This window comes from Schistocerca cancellata, chromosome 3 (assembly GCF_023864275.1).
Source record: "Schistocerca cancellata isolate TAMUIC-IGC-003103 chromosome 3, iqSchCanc2.1, whole genome shotgun sequence".
In the NCBI taxonomy this organism is placed as follows: Eukaryota; Metazoa; Arthropoda; class Insecta; order Orthoptera; family Acrididae; genus Schistocerca; species Schistocerca cancellata.
The window spans coordinates 411,495,108-411,511,178 of record NC_064628.1 but is presented as its reverse complement, the minus strand read 5'-3'; the positions used below and the strand labels follow the sequence as shown (position 1 = coordinate 411,511,178).

The following is a 16,071-nucleotide window of genomic DNA, read 5'->3' as shown; positions in this document are numbered from 1 at the left end:
AGCTGTATATATTATCTACATTTATCATAAATTAACTATTTTTGAGTTTGCTAACAACTATAATTAACATCAAAACATATTAGGAAACTAGCAATTTTTACACAGATTTTTGGGTTGTCTAAATAGATATCTCTATTTGTGTATCTGCTTCAATTCTTACAGGAAATTAGCAACTTTTTAGCTCAAGAGATTAAAAGATAATCAGCAAGTTTAAATTAAAAGTTCTTTTTCACTGCCTTACAATACATTGCGCACTATCCCCTGTTATCTTTAACGTATACATTGAAGAGGCGCTGAAAAAAGTAAGGGAAAATTCACAGACAGGTGTAGTAATTCATGGCCAACGAATAGATATGATAAGATATGCCGATGATATAGCTGTCCTGGCTGAAAGTGAAGAAGATCTTGTAGTCCTACTGAATAGAATGGATAAAGTTATGGGTGAAGAATATAATATGAGAATTAATAAAGCAAAAACAAAAGTAATGGCATGCGACAAAGAAGATCAAGTGAAAGTCCAAGTTCATGTAGGCAATGAACTGCTTGAACAAGTTGATAAATTTACTTATCTGGGCAGTAATATTACCAGGGATGGAAGGAGCAAGGCAGAAGTGAGAAGTAGAATAGCTCAAGCAAAGGCTGCTTTTAACAAGAAGAAAAACATATTAACGTCTAAGAGCATCAGCCTTGAAACCAGGAAAAGATTTTTGAAATCATATGTGTGGAGTGTGGCATGCTATGGGTGTGAAACATGGACTCTCGGGACAGAGGAACAGCAGAAGCTAAATTCTTTTGAAATGTGGTGCTATAGACGCATGCTCAAAATAAAATGGATTGACAAGGTCACCAACGAAGTGGTTCTGGAAAGAGCAGGTGAGAAGAGAAGCTTCTGGAGTTTCATTGTTAAAAGAAGAGTGCAATTTACAGGCCATCTATTACGACATAAAGGACTCCTGAACACAATCATAGAGGGATATGTCGAGGGAAAAAGACCAAGAGGAAGACCACGACTGAGGTACATGGATCAAATCGTGAAAGATGTGGGATGTGACACCTATAAAGAAATGAAGAGAAAAGCTGAAAGACGCACAGAATGGAGACAAGCTGCCATTGTAGCTGTTGCAAACCAATCCTTGGATTGACCACTACAGAAGAAGAAGAAGAAGACAATACATTGCATCATCCAAAATGCAGTCCCACTGTGGATGCTGTTCTCAAACACAGGATGAGTTGGTTGGGATTCATAAGCAGCTGGAAATCACCCTGATTATTGTAGAATGATTGACAGCTGCCGCAAATTGGTATGCTGGAAGAGCTCCCGAGAGTCCTGTACCTGTGATACCTGTACCTCTCCTGTAGAGCCTGCCTCCTCTGCAGAAAGCACAGGATCTGTCATTATCTGCCACTTGACTGTAAGTGGTGTCTCAGTGTTAGATCTAGTCATCCTGTACAGGGTGTATGGGGACCAGAAAGGACTGAACATGATGTACTGATTCCCCTAACCAACACGTCTGAGGTGCTGTCTTTCACTGAAACTGAGCCAGTGGAACTCACCTCACCTCTTTTGAGGAAACTGCTTTTTACGTATTCAGGAAGACGCAAATGCAAAAAGGTAGGTGTCTGTTAATCGTCAGCAGTTTGAACGTACAGCAAATGATGGTAATGATTGAGAAGGGAGTGAGACAGGATTGTAGCCTATCATCGGTGTTATTCAATCTGTACACTGAGCAAGCAGTTAACGAAACCAAAAAGCAACTTGGAAAGGGAATTAAATTTCAGCAAGAGGAAATGAAAACTTTAAGGTTGCCGATGACATCCCTTAGGGAAATGGCAGCAAGGGATGGGAGACGACACCAGGTGTGTGCACCTGGGGGCCTCATTCAACATGTGAAAGAGGCTACTTTGGTGCCCATTGAGGGAACAAGATGCTACCAACTGCAGACAGTGGCACATGTTGAAACAAATGATGCCTGTCATCAGATGGAGTTTCAACGAAGGTCACAATTTGCAGCACTTTCCTCACATGACTTACTGGATGCTTTGGATCACGACAACCAGGCAGATGCAGTGTTTCTTGATTTCTGTGAAAAGCATTTGACTCAGTACTGCACCTACCTTATTGTCAAAAGAGCAATCATATGAAATATTAAGTGAAATTCATGACTGGATCAAGGACTTTCTGGTAGGAAGGACACAGCATGTTATCTTACACGAAGAGTAGTCGTCAGATGCAGAAGTAACTACAGATGTGCTCCAGGGAAGTCTGTTGGGACCTTTGCTGTTTAAGATGTATATTAATGACATTGCAGATAACATTAATAGTAAAACCAAGCTTTTGCAGATGATGCAGTTATCTACAATAGTGTACCATCTGAGCAAAGTTGCAAATATATTCAGTTAGATCTTCCAAAATCAAACAATGGAAAATCCAGGATGGTATGTAACAATATAAGTCTCTGGCAGCTGGAGCCAGACTGCGAGCAGCTGGGCATTATGGAAGAGGCAACTAGGTGGGAGTAAGATATAGACTGGGACAGTCAGGTGTTTAGGATGGGAGGTAGGGACAGAGCATCGAGTGACATTATACTGAGTGCACTATCCGAAAATTACCTAGCAACTAAACAGAGAACCGACTCGTGGAGATAACATCTTGGACCTACTGATAACAAACAGACCCGAACTTTTCGACTCTGTAGGCGCAGAACAGGGAATCTGTGATCTTAAGGCCGTTGCAGCATCCCTGAATATGGAAGTAAATAGGAATATAAAAAAGGGGAGGAAGGTTTATCTGTTTAGCAAGAGTAATAGGAAGCAGATTGCAGACTACCTAACAGATCAAAACGAAAATTTCTGTTCCGACACTGATAATGTTGAGTGTTTATGGAAAAAGTTCAAGGCAATCGTAACATGCGTTTTACACAGGTACATGCCGAGTAAAACTGTGAGGGATGGGAAAAACCCACCGTGGTTCAACAACAAAGTTAGGAAACTACTGTGAAAGCAAAGGGAGCTTCATTGCAAGTTTAAATGCAGCCAAAACCTCTCAGACAAACAGAAGCTAAACGACGTCAAAGTTAGTGTAAGGAGGGCTATGTGTGAAGTGTTCAGTGAATTTGAAAGTAAAATTCTATGTATCGACTTGACAGAAAATCCTAGGAAGGTCTGGTCTTATTTTAAATCAGTAAGTGGATCGAAACAGCCTATCCAGACACTCTGGGATGATAATGGCATTGAAACAGAGGATGACACGTGTAAAGCTGAAATACTAAACACCTTTTTCCAAAGCTGTTTCACAGAGGAAGACTGCACTGCAGTTCCTTCTCTAAATCTTCGCGCGAACGAAAAAATGGCTGACATCGAAATAAGTGTCCAAAGAATAGAAAAGCAACTGAAATCACTCAACAGAGGAAAGTCCACTGGACCTGACGGGATACCAATTCGATTCTACACAGAGTACGTGAAAGAACTTGCCCCCCTTCTAACAGCTGTGTACCGCAAGTCTCTAGAGGAACAGAAGGTTCCAAATGATTGGAAAAGAGCATAGGTAGTTCCAGTTTTCAAGAAAGGTCATCGAGCAGATGTGCAAAACTATAGGCCTATATCTCTGACATCGATCTGTTGTAGAATTTTAGAACATGTGTTTTGCTCGCTTATCATGTCATTTCTGGAAACCCAGAATCTACTCTTCTGTAGGAATCAACACGGAATCCGGAAACAGCGATCGTGTGAGACCCAACTCACTTTATTTGTTCATGAGACCCAGAACATATTAGATACAGGCTCCCAGGTAGATGCCATTTTCCTTGACTTCCGGAAGGTGTTCAATACAGTTCTGCACTGTCGCCTGATAAAGTAAGAGCCTACAGAATATCAGACCAGCTGTGTGGCTGGATTGAAGAGTTTTTAGCAAACAGAACACAGCATGTTGTTCTCAATGGAGAGACGTCTACAGGTGTTAAAGTAACCTCTGGCGTGCCACAGGGGAGTGTTATGGGACCATTGTTTTCCAAAATATATATATATATAAATGACCTAGTAGATAGTGTCGGAAGTTCCATGCGGCTTATCGTGGATGATGCTGTAGTATACAGAGAAGTTGCAGCATTAGAAAATTGCAGCAAAATGCAGGAAGATCTGCAGCGGATAGGCGCTTTGTGCAGGAAGTGGCAACTGACCCTTAACATAGACAAATGGACAAATGTAATGTATGCGAATACATAGAAAGAAGGATCCTTTATTGTATGATTATATGATAGCGGAACAAACACTGGTAGCAGTTATATCTGTAAAATATCTGGGAGTATGCGTACGGAACGATTTGAAGTGGAATGATCATATAAAATTAATTATTGGTTAGGTGGGTGCCAGGTTGAGATTCATTGGGAGAGTCCTTAGAAAACGTAGTCCATCAACAAAGGAGCTGGCTTACAAAACACTTGTTCAACCTATACTTGAGTATTGCTCATCAGTGTGGGACCGTACCAGGTCGGGTTGACAGAGGAGATAAAGAAGATCCAAAGAAGAGTGGCGTGTTTCGTCACAGGGTTATTTGGTAAACATGATAGCATTACGGAGATGTTTAGCAAACTCAAGTGGCAGACCTGTAAGAGAGGTGCTGTGCATCACGGTGTAGCTTGCTGTCCAGGTTTCGAGAGGGTGCGTTTCTGGATGAGGTATTGAATATATTGCTTCTCCCTACTTATACCTCCTGAGGAGATCATGAATGTAAAATTTGAGAGATTCGAGCGCGGACGGAGGCTTCCCTGCAGTCGTTCTTCCTGTGAACCATACGCGACTGCAACAGGAAAGGGAGGTAATGACAGTGGCATGTAAAGTGCCCTCTGCCACACACCGTTGGGTGGCTTGCAGAGTACAAATGTAGATGTAGATGTAGATGTAGAAGGAGGAAGCTGGAGCAGGGAGGGTGGGGGGAAGATAGCGGGCAGGGGTGGGAGACAGTATAAGTGCTGCTGGGAGCATGCAGCAGGGACGAGGTGAAGAGTGAGGCAACTAGGTACAGTCGGGAGGTCATATGAAGTGGAGGGGATGGGCGGGGGTGGGTGGGGGGAGTGTGGGCGGGGGACGTGGGTTAGAGAGAAGGACGATTACCTCTTGTCGTGCCCAGAAATGAGAAATGTTCTGCCCACTTCCCTTCCTACTCCTCCCACAGAGGTATTCTGCCGTCCACTGAACACACACAGTATTCTCATCCATCTTTATAAAATCCCTGCTCCCAAACCCTTGCTTCATGGCTAATATCCCTGTAATTTACCTAGTTGCAAGACCTGTTCCATACATCCTCCCACCACCACCACCTACTTCACTCCTGTCACAAACACCACCTATCCCATCAAAGGCAGGGCTACCTGTGAAACCAGTCATGTTGCCTACAAGTTAAGCATTCTACATGGGCACGACACCTGACAAGCTACCTGTCCGCATGAATGGCGACCGACAAACTGACCAAGAAACAACTGGATCACCCTGTTGCCGTGTACAGTGCCCAGCACATCCTTCATTTCAATGACTGCATCACAGCCCCTGCCACCTGGATCCTTTCCACCAACACCATCTTTTCTGAAATGCACAGGTGACTACTCTTCCAGCAGTATATCCTACATTCTTGTAACCCTCCTGGCCTTAACCTTCATTAGTCATTGTCCTTACCCATCTAGCCCCTTCCCTGTTCCCATTCCAACACTACACAGCTCCCTATATTCCACCAACTTGCCCAGTCTTTTTACTTCTCTCCTTTTCTGCTAACCTCCCCCCTCCCTCCGTCTAACCTCCTGACTGCACCTAGTTGGCTCATTGTCCACCTTGTCCCTGCACTCTCCCAGCAGCACTTTATCCCCCCCCCCCCACACCTAGCCTGCTATCACTCCCGCTCCAGCTGCCAGAGAGAGTGGTCGCGCGCGCGTGGTGTGTGTGTGTGTGTGTGTGTGTGTGTGTGTGTGTGTGTGTGTGTGTGGTTTTTTTTGTCTAATTTTGACAAAGGTCTTGTTCGCCAAAAGCTAATTGTGTGACAGTCTTTTTATTGTGCCTTTCTGTGATCTCCACTATATGGTGAGTAGCAACTATTCTTTTCATTATTCAATCAGATCTTGGTAAGATTTCAACGTGGTGCAGAGATCAGCAACATGCTCTAAATGTTCAGAAATGTAAAATTGTGCACTCCGCGGGGGGGAAAAAAAAAATAGTATCCTATAACTACAGTATCAACGAGTCACAGTTGGAATCGGCCAACTCATACAAATACCTGGGTGTAACACACTATAGTGATTTGAAATGGCATGATCACATATCATCATGTGTAAAGCAGGTAGTAACCCCAGTTTATTGGTAGAATACTGGGAAGTGCAATCAGTCTACAAAAGAGATTGCTTACAAATGACTCGTGCAACCCATCTTAGAATATTGTTCAAGTGTGTGGGACCTGTGCCAGATAGGACTAACATGGAATATTGAACATATACAGAGAATAGCAGCATGAATGGTCACAGGTTTGTTTAATTCATGGGAGAGTGTCACAGAGATACTGAAGGAACTGAAATGGCAGACCCCTGAAGACAGACGTGAAGTATCCCAAGGAAGTCTATTAAGGAAGTTTCAAGAAGCGGATTTAAATGATCACTCTAGGGATATACAACAACCTCCTATGTATCGCTCAGAAGAATTGCTTGGATAATATTACAATAATTACTGCATGCACAGAGGCATTCAAACAATCATTTTTCCTGCGTTCCATATGTGAATGGAACAGGAAGTGACCCTAACAACTGGCACAACGAAACATACCCTCTGGCACGCACCTCATGGTGGTTTGCAGAGTACAGAAGTAATGTATTTACTCGAATCTAAGCCGCACCTGAAAAATGAGACTCGAAATCAAGGAAAAAAAATTTTCCCGAATCTAAGCCGCACCTGAAATTTGAGACTCTAAATTCAAGGGGAGAGAAAAGTTTTAGGCCGCACCTCCAAATCGAAAGAAAGTTGGTCCATTGTAATATGAGACACAATTTAGGTCGAATGAATGACGATACAGCTACAGTAGTTTGGTTCGAGTCATAAGCTTAGCAGTTAAGCTTTACCAGCAGGTAGCCATTGCTATGCGTCAGGCGCTCCGTCCTTCCTTTTTCACGTGCTTCGTCTGGTTTGAATTGATTGCTTATTTTTCTTTGATCTGATAAGTGCCGTTTTCTTTGTTAAAGGTGTTTACGTCACTCCAAGCTGAAAATTCATTACTGTACTGTGTCATGCATTGTTTGTCGCATTCTGATAGTGCGTGTTTACGGCCTATCGCCGCCCGCGGCATGGCTTGCTTTTGTGCGTGCTACCGCCACTAAAAAAAAAAGAACCAAATAATAGACTGCGTATGATAGAAGATGTTCTGAGCGAGAGTTTAGCGAAAAATTTTCGCTATTTGAAAATATTTGCAGGCGCCTCTTTAGTACATTCTGCACAGAAATTAGAGTCATCTTAGATTTAAAAATCTACTCAATTGCTGTGCTTCATTTCTGACTGTATCACTATTAGGCATAAGAATAATACGAATATAAAAATGACATGATATGTATATTCTTCCGCGTTTGCTGTTGTCTCACTCTAGTTTCGTAGTTTATTAGGCAGACAGGATTTAAATGAGATAGCAGCAAACATAAAACAATACATGGCCAAATGTTTATATTCGTATTATTCTTATGGTGAAGAGAATACTGCATGTGATTCACAATTCATAAAAGTTCCTATTAGCAACCATCTCTTCTCACAGGCAGGAAAAAATTCAGAACGTAGAATTGGCCATATTGACGAGTAGAGTAGGCCATATTGACAAACATCCCAAACGGTCTTGCCAGTCGGATTTTTGTAATACATAAATGCTGCTACATTCGAAGATGAACAATATGGAATTTGTATTTACTTTGTTGGATAATGTATGAAAATGCAATGGTCGAAACTCGGGGCGGAGAAAAAAGCTGGTCTTCCACCTTTTTTTAAAATTTATTTACTGACGCAGAGGATTTGGTGCCAGTATTTATCTTTGTGCCTACAAAGCATGCCTGTGGAGCGCTACATATATTCGACGGCAGAAGTTAGTTGTGGTGGCACCCACGAACATTTTTCAGAACTTCTGCTTGCTTTGCACTCTATTCTAAGCCGCAGGTGGTTTTTTGGATTACAAAAACCGGAAAAAAAAGTGCGGCTTAGATGCGAGTAAATACGGTAAAATGTAGAAGTAAGATACCTGTACTTTTATATCTGCCACTACATGCCAAATAAATCTGCTCCAACATGAAATCCAAAACCTACACCAAAAACCTATGTAAGGATTTCCTCTCTTGCTGCCATCCGACTCATTTTGCGAGGGCATGAAAATGGTAGACATAATCCACTCGTTGCAATTCAGAATGCATAAAATAGTGCCGCAACAAGAATTACAGTTATTCTTATCATGATATATTTATTGCCAGATAATAAGGAATATTCAACCCGAGTCATTAGCTTTGACCAATGACATAAGTAACAAGTGACAAATGTTGTAACAACATGGTGACTATGTCATATTACTGTTTTTTTTTTCCTCCAAATTGGCTAAACTACAGATAAATTTGTCACCACAGGCAAGTATTTTTCTTTCAGATTTGTTGATTCATAAATTAACAACCAAACTGCAAAAAGTACACACCAAAAGGTGACAACACAGCAGCCATTAAGAGGAAGGCCTGCAATGCATAATGAATACAGTGATAGAAATCAATGTAACTTTAAACAGATTAATCTTTATCGCTGAGAGCACTTGGCTAAAGGGAATTGCTGTATAATAAAAGATTTTCATACATGAAGCCTGATGACTCTTGAGGTATATAAGATGTAGCTAGCAGCTGATCATACCTAATTTCCTGCAAATCATCAAGTAAATTGCAAAATTATCGAGCACAGAAGAAAATAATAGATACGAGGACAATGGAAAAATACTAGAGAAGCTAAAATTAGTACTGCCAGTGACATGAATCGACATCAAGAAACACAAATTCACTGCAATTTGGAATGGCTGTAAAATTAAAACTAAATATGCTTGAGGCAAAATATTTCATATCGTTACTCACTACCACAAAGAAATTATAGATAATGGTGTTATATACCAAAGTCACACTTCAGCGTTAAAATCAATGCCTTTTGGAGAGATCTTCAATGGCGTGTGTACAACTGAAAGTGCATATTCTCATAATATGCGCATATAAACATGAAACCCACCAAACACGACGTTTTAGCTTCGAGGGCACTGAATTCAAGATGGTGGTTACTCAATTCGCTTCTGGCTAAACACAGCACAGGACACATGATCTTGTCTGCCAGTAATAACACACACATTTATTTTCTTGCTTGTCACAAACACTTAGCTGTTTTCTTCTCATTAAACCTGGTTTTGGTGCCCCACTGATCTTAGCTTAGCCCAAGGTCTACATTACACGGAAGGTAACAGTTGGGTTGAGAGTTGCTGAAGCTAATGAATGTGGGAGGGGAAAAAAACTGGCAGTGATAAAGGCCTTATCTGTAGCTTGGTCTGAGCTCTAGGTCGGACTGGAAGGTAGCAGCTTAGTTGAGTAGGTGATGCCAATGAACGTGCAGCAACATGGGATCAGGCCAGAGGATGATACTGAAATCCAGACACTTGCTGCAAGTTCAGCACTTATGCCACACAATAGCTCTGCAACTATGGCAAGGCTTTAGGGCAATAACTGGCATTCTCATTATTTTGACGGCACTTAGTGGACCATATACATGACCTAAGCTGAAACAAGCCCTGCCTGGGCATGATAAAGCTGGCTGTCTGGCCAAGCTGAGCGGCCGACCAGTTGAGGAATGCTGCTTGTTCCCACCTTTGTCAACTGCAGCCTTTGAGTTTACACTGTAACTATGACGTAGCCACCAAAGACACCCCCCCCCCCCTCCCCACTCCAGGCTCTAAACCTACAACTGCTGTCTGACTGCCCAGGCCTTTGATATCCAACATACTGATGCTACCTCTACAAGACCACACACTGACGTATTTGCTGCCACCTTCAGGTTCAATGGAAGAGTCTAATTTCTTCCAAACCTAACTTGCCATATTTGGTGAATTTTGTATTACAAAAATGTGCAGTTTCAGTGATACACTACAGTAAAGACAGCTCCAAAACATGCTGTTCTCAGTACACATTATCGTGCTACAGTGGCAGGAAGTAAGATTCTGGTACATAAAATCATTACTGAATTATATACCCCATGTTCAATCAAAACTTGGGGTGGTGGGTGTCTAGAGTATTTTTATTGAAATGACATGGTATGAGCCCAACATGCATTCAGTAAACAGTGCAAAAGTACTCCTCAGTCTGCACTGACAATGACTTGGAAGGCTATGCATCAGTCAAATACAGGACCAGAAAATAATGTAATTTGTGTCTTACTCAGACACAGGTGTGTAGGATGAGGAACAAAAGCATTATATTAATTAGTATTAAAGTAGCATGCTAGTTTGGATTCTACGGAGGAGAAAGATTGAAATAAAAGACTTGTTTCTACTGAAAGTAAACCATTATGCTGCTGTTCATTACATTTCCAACAATCTGTACTATTCTCCAAGTATGCATGTATAAGTGGACACATTATCAAATTTTTCTCTTCCATCTTGCTTGTCTTAACCCAAAAAAGGAAATGAGAAAATGAATTCAACAGTGGTTGTACCTGTAAGACATTACACAGCAGAAACAAGAGCAGACATGAGAAAGTAAGAAACACTAATAAAATGAGAGCATGGAAAGAAGTAGAGCAAATACTCAAACTGCTCTTAGTTATCATTTTCCTCTGCCTTTTTCTTTTATTCCCATTTTAACACTTGTGTGCTTTCCTTTTCATGCCACAAATAATATTAACTGATGCCATATTTTATACATACCTGATTCTCATTGAAAATGTGTTTACATCTTTGTCCAACTGATCTAACAGAGCAATACTTTGAATAATCATATTGTCAGATCTGTGCACATTAAATTTTACTTTGGCACGCGAATAACTATGCCCCAAACCAAGCTGAGCAACACCTGCAGTTTTTGCTGTAAATCCTTTTACCAACCCATGAAAATGGTAGCGGATTCCTGGAGAGAGAAAAAAAAAGTTAAATAGTTTCATAAGTGACAAACATGTCACACTGTATATGTGGGCCATCACCATTGCAAAACTAATGTATAATGGTAAGTATTCCTTGTGAAGAGTTTATCATGATACATTAATTGGTTACCACTGGTGGTAACGCACATACTGTATGAAATGACACAAAGTATGTTTTCCATGAGCTAATTCTGGTCTGTAACACTACTTACATTAGTATTTTTCATTTATTGCTCCTGTTCTGCTACAAACCTGATGTTGGGACAACAATTTACTGATTTTTTTAAGTACTGATCTTTAGGATAGGACTCACAGGAACACAGATTAGTGGAAGAGCCGAAGAAGGATCAAAGACAAGCAGCACCATTTGTCCAAGTTTTAATAGCTAGAACAATGGGGATGGGCAATTGGGATTCTTCAACCCATTGATGACAAGGTCATCAGCGATGAAACACAAATCAGTTTGGACAGGTATGGGAACAAAAATCTATTCTGTCCTAAGGAACCATCCTAGATGGGGATCTGACCTTCAAATATATCTCACACACAGAACACAATAAAAAAGCAAGTGCTAGAAAAGTGTGTGTGTTTTGGACACCCTCTGGATAAAATTTAAAAAATGAACTTGAAAATGGTACTCTCAAACATTCGCAAACTATTCCTATACGAGGGTAGCCCGATTGAAAAGTTCACAGAATGGGAGAGAAAAAAATGATTTACCTTCGTGAAACTTTTTATTTTTTTAATCTACATCTACATCGATACCCTGCAAATCACATGGCAGAGGGTTCGTTGAACCACCTTCACAATTCTCTATTATTCCAATCTTGTACAGTGCACAGAAAGAACGAACACCTATATGTTTCCACACGAGCTCTGATTTCCCTGATTTTATCATGGTGACCGTTTCTCGCTTTGTAGGTCAGTGTCAAAAAAATATTTTCACATTAGGACACAGTTGGCGATTGCAATTTCGTGAGAAGATTCCGTCGCAATGAAAAACTCCTTTCTTTGAATGATGTCCAGCCCAAATCCTGCATCATTTCGATGACACTCTCTCCCATATTTCACGATAATACAAAATGTGCTGCTGTTCTTTAAACTTTTTTGATGTACTCCATCAGTCCTATCTAGTAATGATCCCACACCACACAGCAGTATACTAAAAGAGGACAGACAATTGTAGTGTAGACTGTCTCTTTAGTAGATCTGTTGAATTTTCTAATTGACATGCCAATAAAACGCAGTCTTTGGTTAGCCTTTCCCACATTTTCTGTGTGTTTCTTCCAATTTAAGTTGTATGTAACTGTAATTCCTAGGTATTTAGTTGAATTTAAGGCCTTTAGACTTGATTGATTTATCTTGTAACCGAAGTTTAACGAATTCCTTTTAGCACTCATGTGGATGACCTCACACTTTTTGTTATTTAGGGTCAATTGCCAATTTTCGCACCATTCAGATATCTTTTCTAAATTGTTTTGCAATTGGTTTTGATCTTCTCATTACTTTATTAGTACATAAACGACAGCGTCATCTGCAAACGACCTAAGACGGCTCCACAGATTGTCTCTCAAATCGTTAATATAGATATGGAGCATCAAATTATGCTGTAGTCATGACCCTAAAGCAGTTTCAATAACTTGTATCTTTCATGAATCCTCACTTCTCACAGTTCTTACGAAAGCACTGCTATTATCCTTTTGCAAAAACAAAACATGCCATTATGAAGGCTTTCATGCCCTCGATAAAGTAGAAGCAGTTGATTTAAGAAACTAAAAAATGAAAATTCTGAACTTTTAACAACTACTCCAAAAAGATGGATGCTCTGAAGAATGGCTTCTGAATTAATGATTTCAAACAAGACTGTCAAAAATGTTTGAAAGCTTGAACAGTGCATGGTTACATTTCCAATACCTAATGAGGACATAAACAGCAGGCTTTTAGCTTTCTCTGAGAATGACAAAATTTAAAAGCTATTACAATGTTTGAAGTTAACTGTTATTGTGAAAGCAATAAAATTCTTGCACAAACTGTATTTCGTAATCAGACTAATGAAAGTAAGTGCTATACATATATTTTTTGGTTTATTATAGAAAAAGAACTTGTTAAAATGATAGTTTACAAATATTTGACATTAGTATTTTGAAGTGAATTCTTAATGGCAGTTTACGTACCAGTAACTTCTAGAATATTCCCAAACTGAATTTCCAGAAATACTGAAACAGATTTTTTTTTAATATATTTCTAACTGAGAAGTCAAATACCAGTTGTTGTAGACGCAGCTTTAAAAATCCTTTAGTAATCATTCATTTACGGTTGAATTTCCAAAAATGCTGGAACACACATTTCTCATTTTCTGAATGAAAAATCAAATACTCATTTTTGTAGTTCTAGCTTCAAAATTCCCTTAACAGTGACATACTTTCAAAAAGCCTTTCACTCCCTATTTCATCCCCTTAAGAGTGGAGTTTCATATAATCTCTTCTTAAATAATGCCTACAGTATAAGACCCACACACTGTCAAAATTTCAAGTTTCTATCCTTGGCAGTTTGGGCAGGCAATGATAGCCAGTGTATCAGTGTGGCCCTATTTTACCCTCCTAGGGATTGAATTTCCAAAAACAGTGAAACGTCTATTTTTTCATCTCTAATTGAGAAGGCAAACACCAATTCCCAAAGATTAGGCTTTAATAAGGCTTTCCCAATGAAATCTTTTTCTAAAGCTTTTCTCAACATATTTCAAAGTCTTAGGAGATGAATTTCCAAAAACAGACACATATGTTTTACTTCTAACACAGAAGCCAAATACATATTTTCACAGATTTAGCTTAAAAAATGCTTGGACTATGAAATATTTATATACAGGACATAAAATCCCGTCTGAGGCCTGCGATCATTTTTACATTAATAACTGGCAACCAATGCTGTAAAATTGCAATAAAGTCATGAGATGTTCAATTTATTCTTTCATTAGAACATAAACAGACAATTGAACATATTATGACTTTATTGTGATTGAACAGCATTGGTTGCCAATTATTAACAATGAAGCATTTCTATAAAAAACTTTCATCCTCCTTTTCACCCCCATAGGAGTTGAATTTCCAAAAACAATGATACATTTACTTTTTTTATTTCTAACTGAGAAGACAAATATAAATTTCCATAGATTTAGCTTTAAAACTGCTTTCATAATAAATATTTTCACAGGAAGTCTCATCCCCTATTTCACCCTTTTAAAGGTTCAGTTTCCAAAAACATTGAAACACATACTTTTTTTATTTTATTTGTAACCAAGAAGTCAAATACCAATGTTCGTAGATGTAGATTTAAAAATGCTTCTTACATGTAGCTTTACAAATACTGGAGTAGTTCTTAAATAAAGATATATTTTTTAAGAAACGCTGTCACCCACTAATTCACCGCCACAGCGTTATATTTCCAAAAATGCTGGAACACCTATTTCTTTATTTATGACTGAGAAATCAAACACCAATTTTTGTAGGTCTAGCTTCAAGACTGCCTTAATAGTGGCATTTTTCAGAGAAAGCTCTTCATCCCCTTAGGGTTGGAATTTTGAAAAATCCCTTCTTAAACAATGCCTACAGAATAAGATCCACACCTTCTAAAAAATTTCAAGTTGGGCTCAGTGATGAGGAGTCAGAATGTCAGTCAGGACACTGCCTTTTATATATACAGATTATGAAGTTGCGGTTAGGTTGGAACCTAAACATAGCTTAAATTAAATTAACAATCTTGGTTGTCGAAATATTCTCCTGCCGGGAACATATATTTCATTTAAGGACACCAAAGGTAAGAGAAATTAGGATTCATGTGGAGGCATACAGACAGTCATTATCCCTCTCTCCATAAGCAAGTGGAACAGGAAAAGAAATTAATAGTAGTGGTACAGGGTACATTCTGTCGTATACCATACTGTGGCTTGCAGACTATGAATGTTTATGTATTCACGTGTTTCTTCTGAATACGTTGATATTTCAGAAGTTATGTTACAATGATGATGATCTCTCCATCAATCCTATCTTGGATTCCAAGCCCCATGACTACTGAACATCACTTCAGACTCCATTAACATTTTGTTACTTTCCCATCATCTTCACCTAAGATTGCTGCAGAATATCAAGTGAGTATTTTATAGTTGGCCTGAAGAGTTCCTCTTATACAGGATGTTTCTGTAAGACCCCGTAAAAGTGTAACAGGGCATAGAGAATGTAACAGGACATAGATAATGTAACAGGACATAGATAATGTAACAGGACATAGATAATGTAACAGGACATAGATAATGTAACAGGACATAGATAATGTAACAGGACATAGAGAATTCTCCATTGAGCAATTTGAGGTAGGGAACCTGGGGTCAGAGAAGCCAGCTTAAGGAGATGTGGAAGTAAACTTGTCTACTGCTTTGTCTAGCATTACTGTTTTCCAACTTATTTACGACTAACTGGCGTACAAGTTTATACATGCTGTGCTGTTTATTTACATCTACATTTTTCATTTTCTGCAAGGAAATGAGGAACGAAACTGATTACTAGAAGTATTTCCTAGTCACTGGATTGAAAAGAGAGGCCCATTTCCATGGAATGCAAGGTCACCTGACCTGAATCTCTGATTATTTCCTATGGAGATATCTAGAGTCACTTGTGTATGAGACCCCAGAGATGGAATTAGTTGCCAGAATTTTACCTGCCTGTGATGCAATTTGAAACATGCCACGGATATTTGTCACCAATGTTATGCTTGCATTGAGGTTGACGGCCCTGTTTTAGTACATTTTGTAAGATACAGTACAAATGGTATGTTCATTGTGTCAGTGGTGGTATTTGCAGTTAACTGTAACTAATGTAAATAAAAAAGTACACAGTATTATGATTTTATTCCTATTATCTCCTTAAGCTG

At 39.4% G+C, this 16,071-nt stretch overlaps 1 protein-coding gene across 1 annotated transcript in view; it reads right to left on the bottom strand.

Moving 5' to 3' along the window:
* LOC126175159 (nucleolar protein 56) overlaps nt 1–16,071 on the bottom strand; it is a 78,824-nt gene that overhangs the window by 58,108 nt on the left and 4,645 nt on the right. Inside the window, exon 4 of the mRNA XM_049921742.1 lies at nt 10,937–11,135. Within this exon, the coding sequence (XP_049777699.1) occupies nt 10,937–11,135 (199 nt within the window). The remainder of the gene's footprint in view (nt 1–10,936; nt 11,136–16,071) is intronic.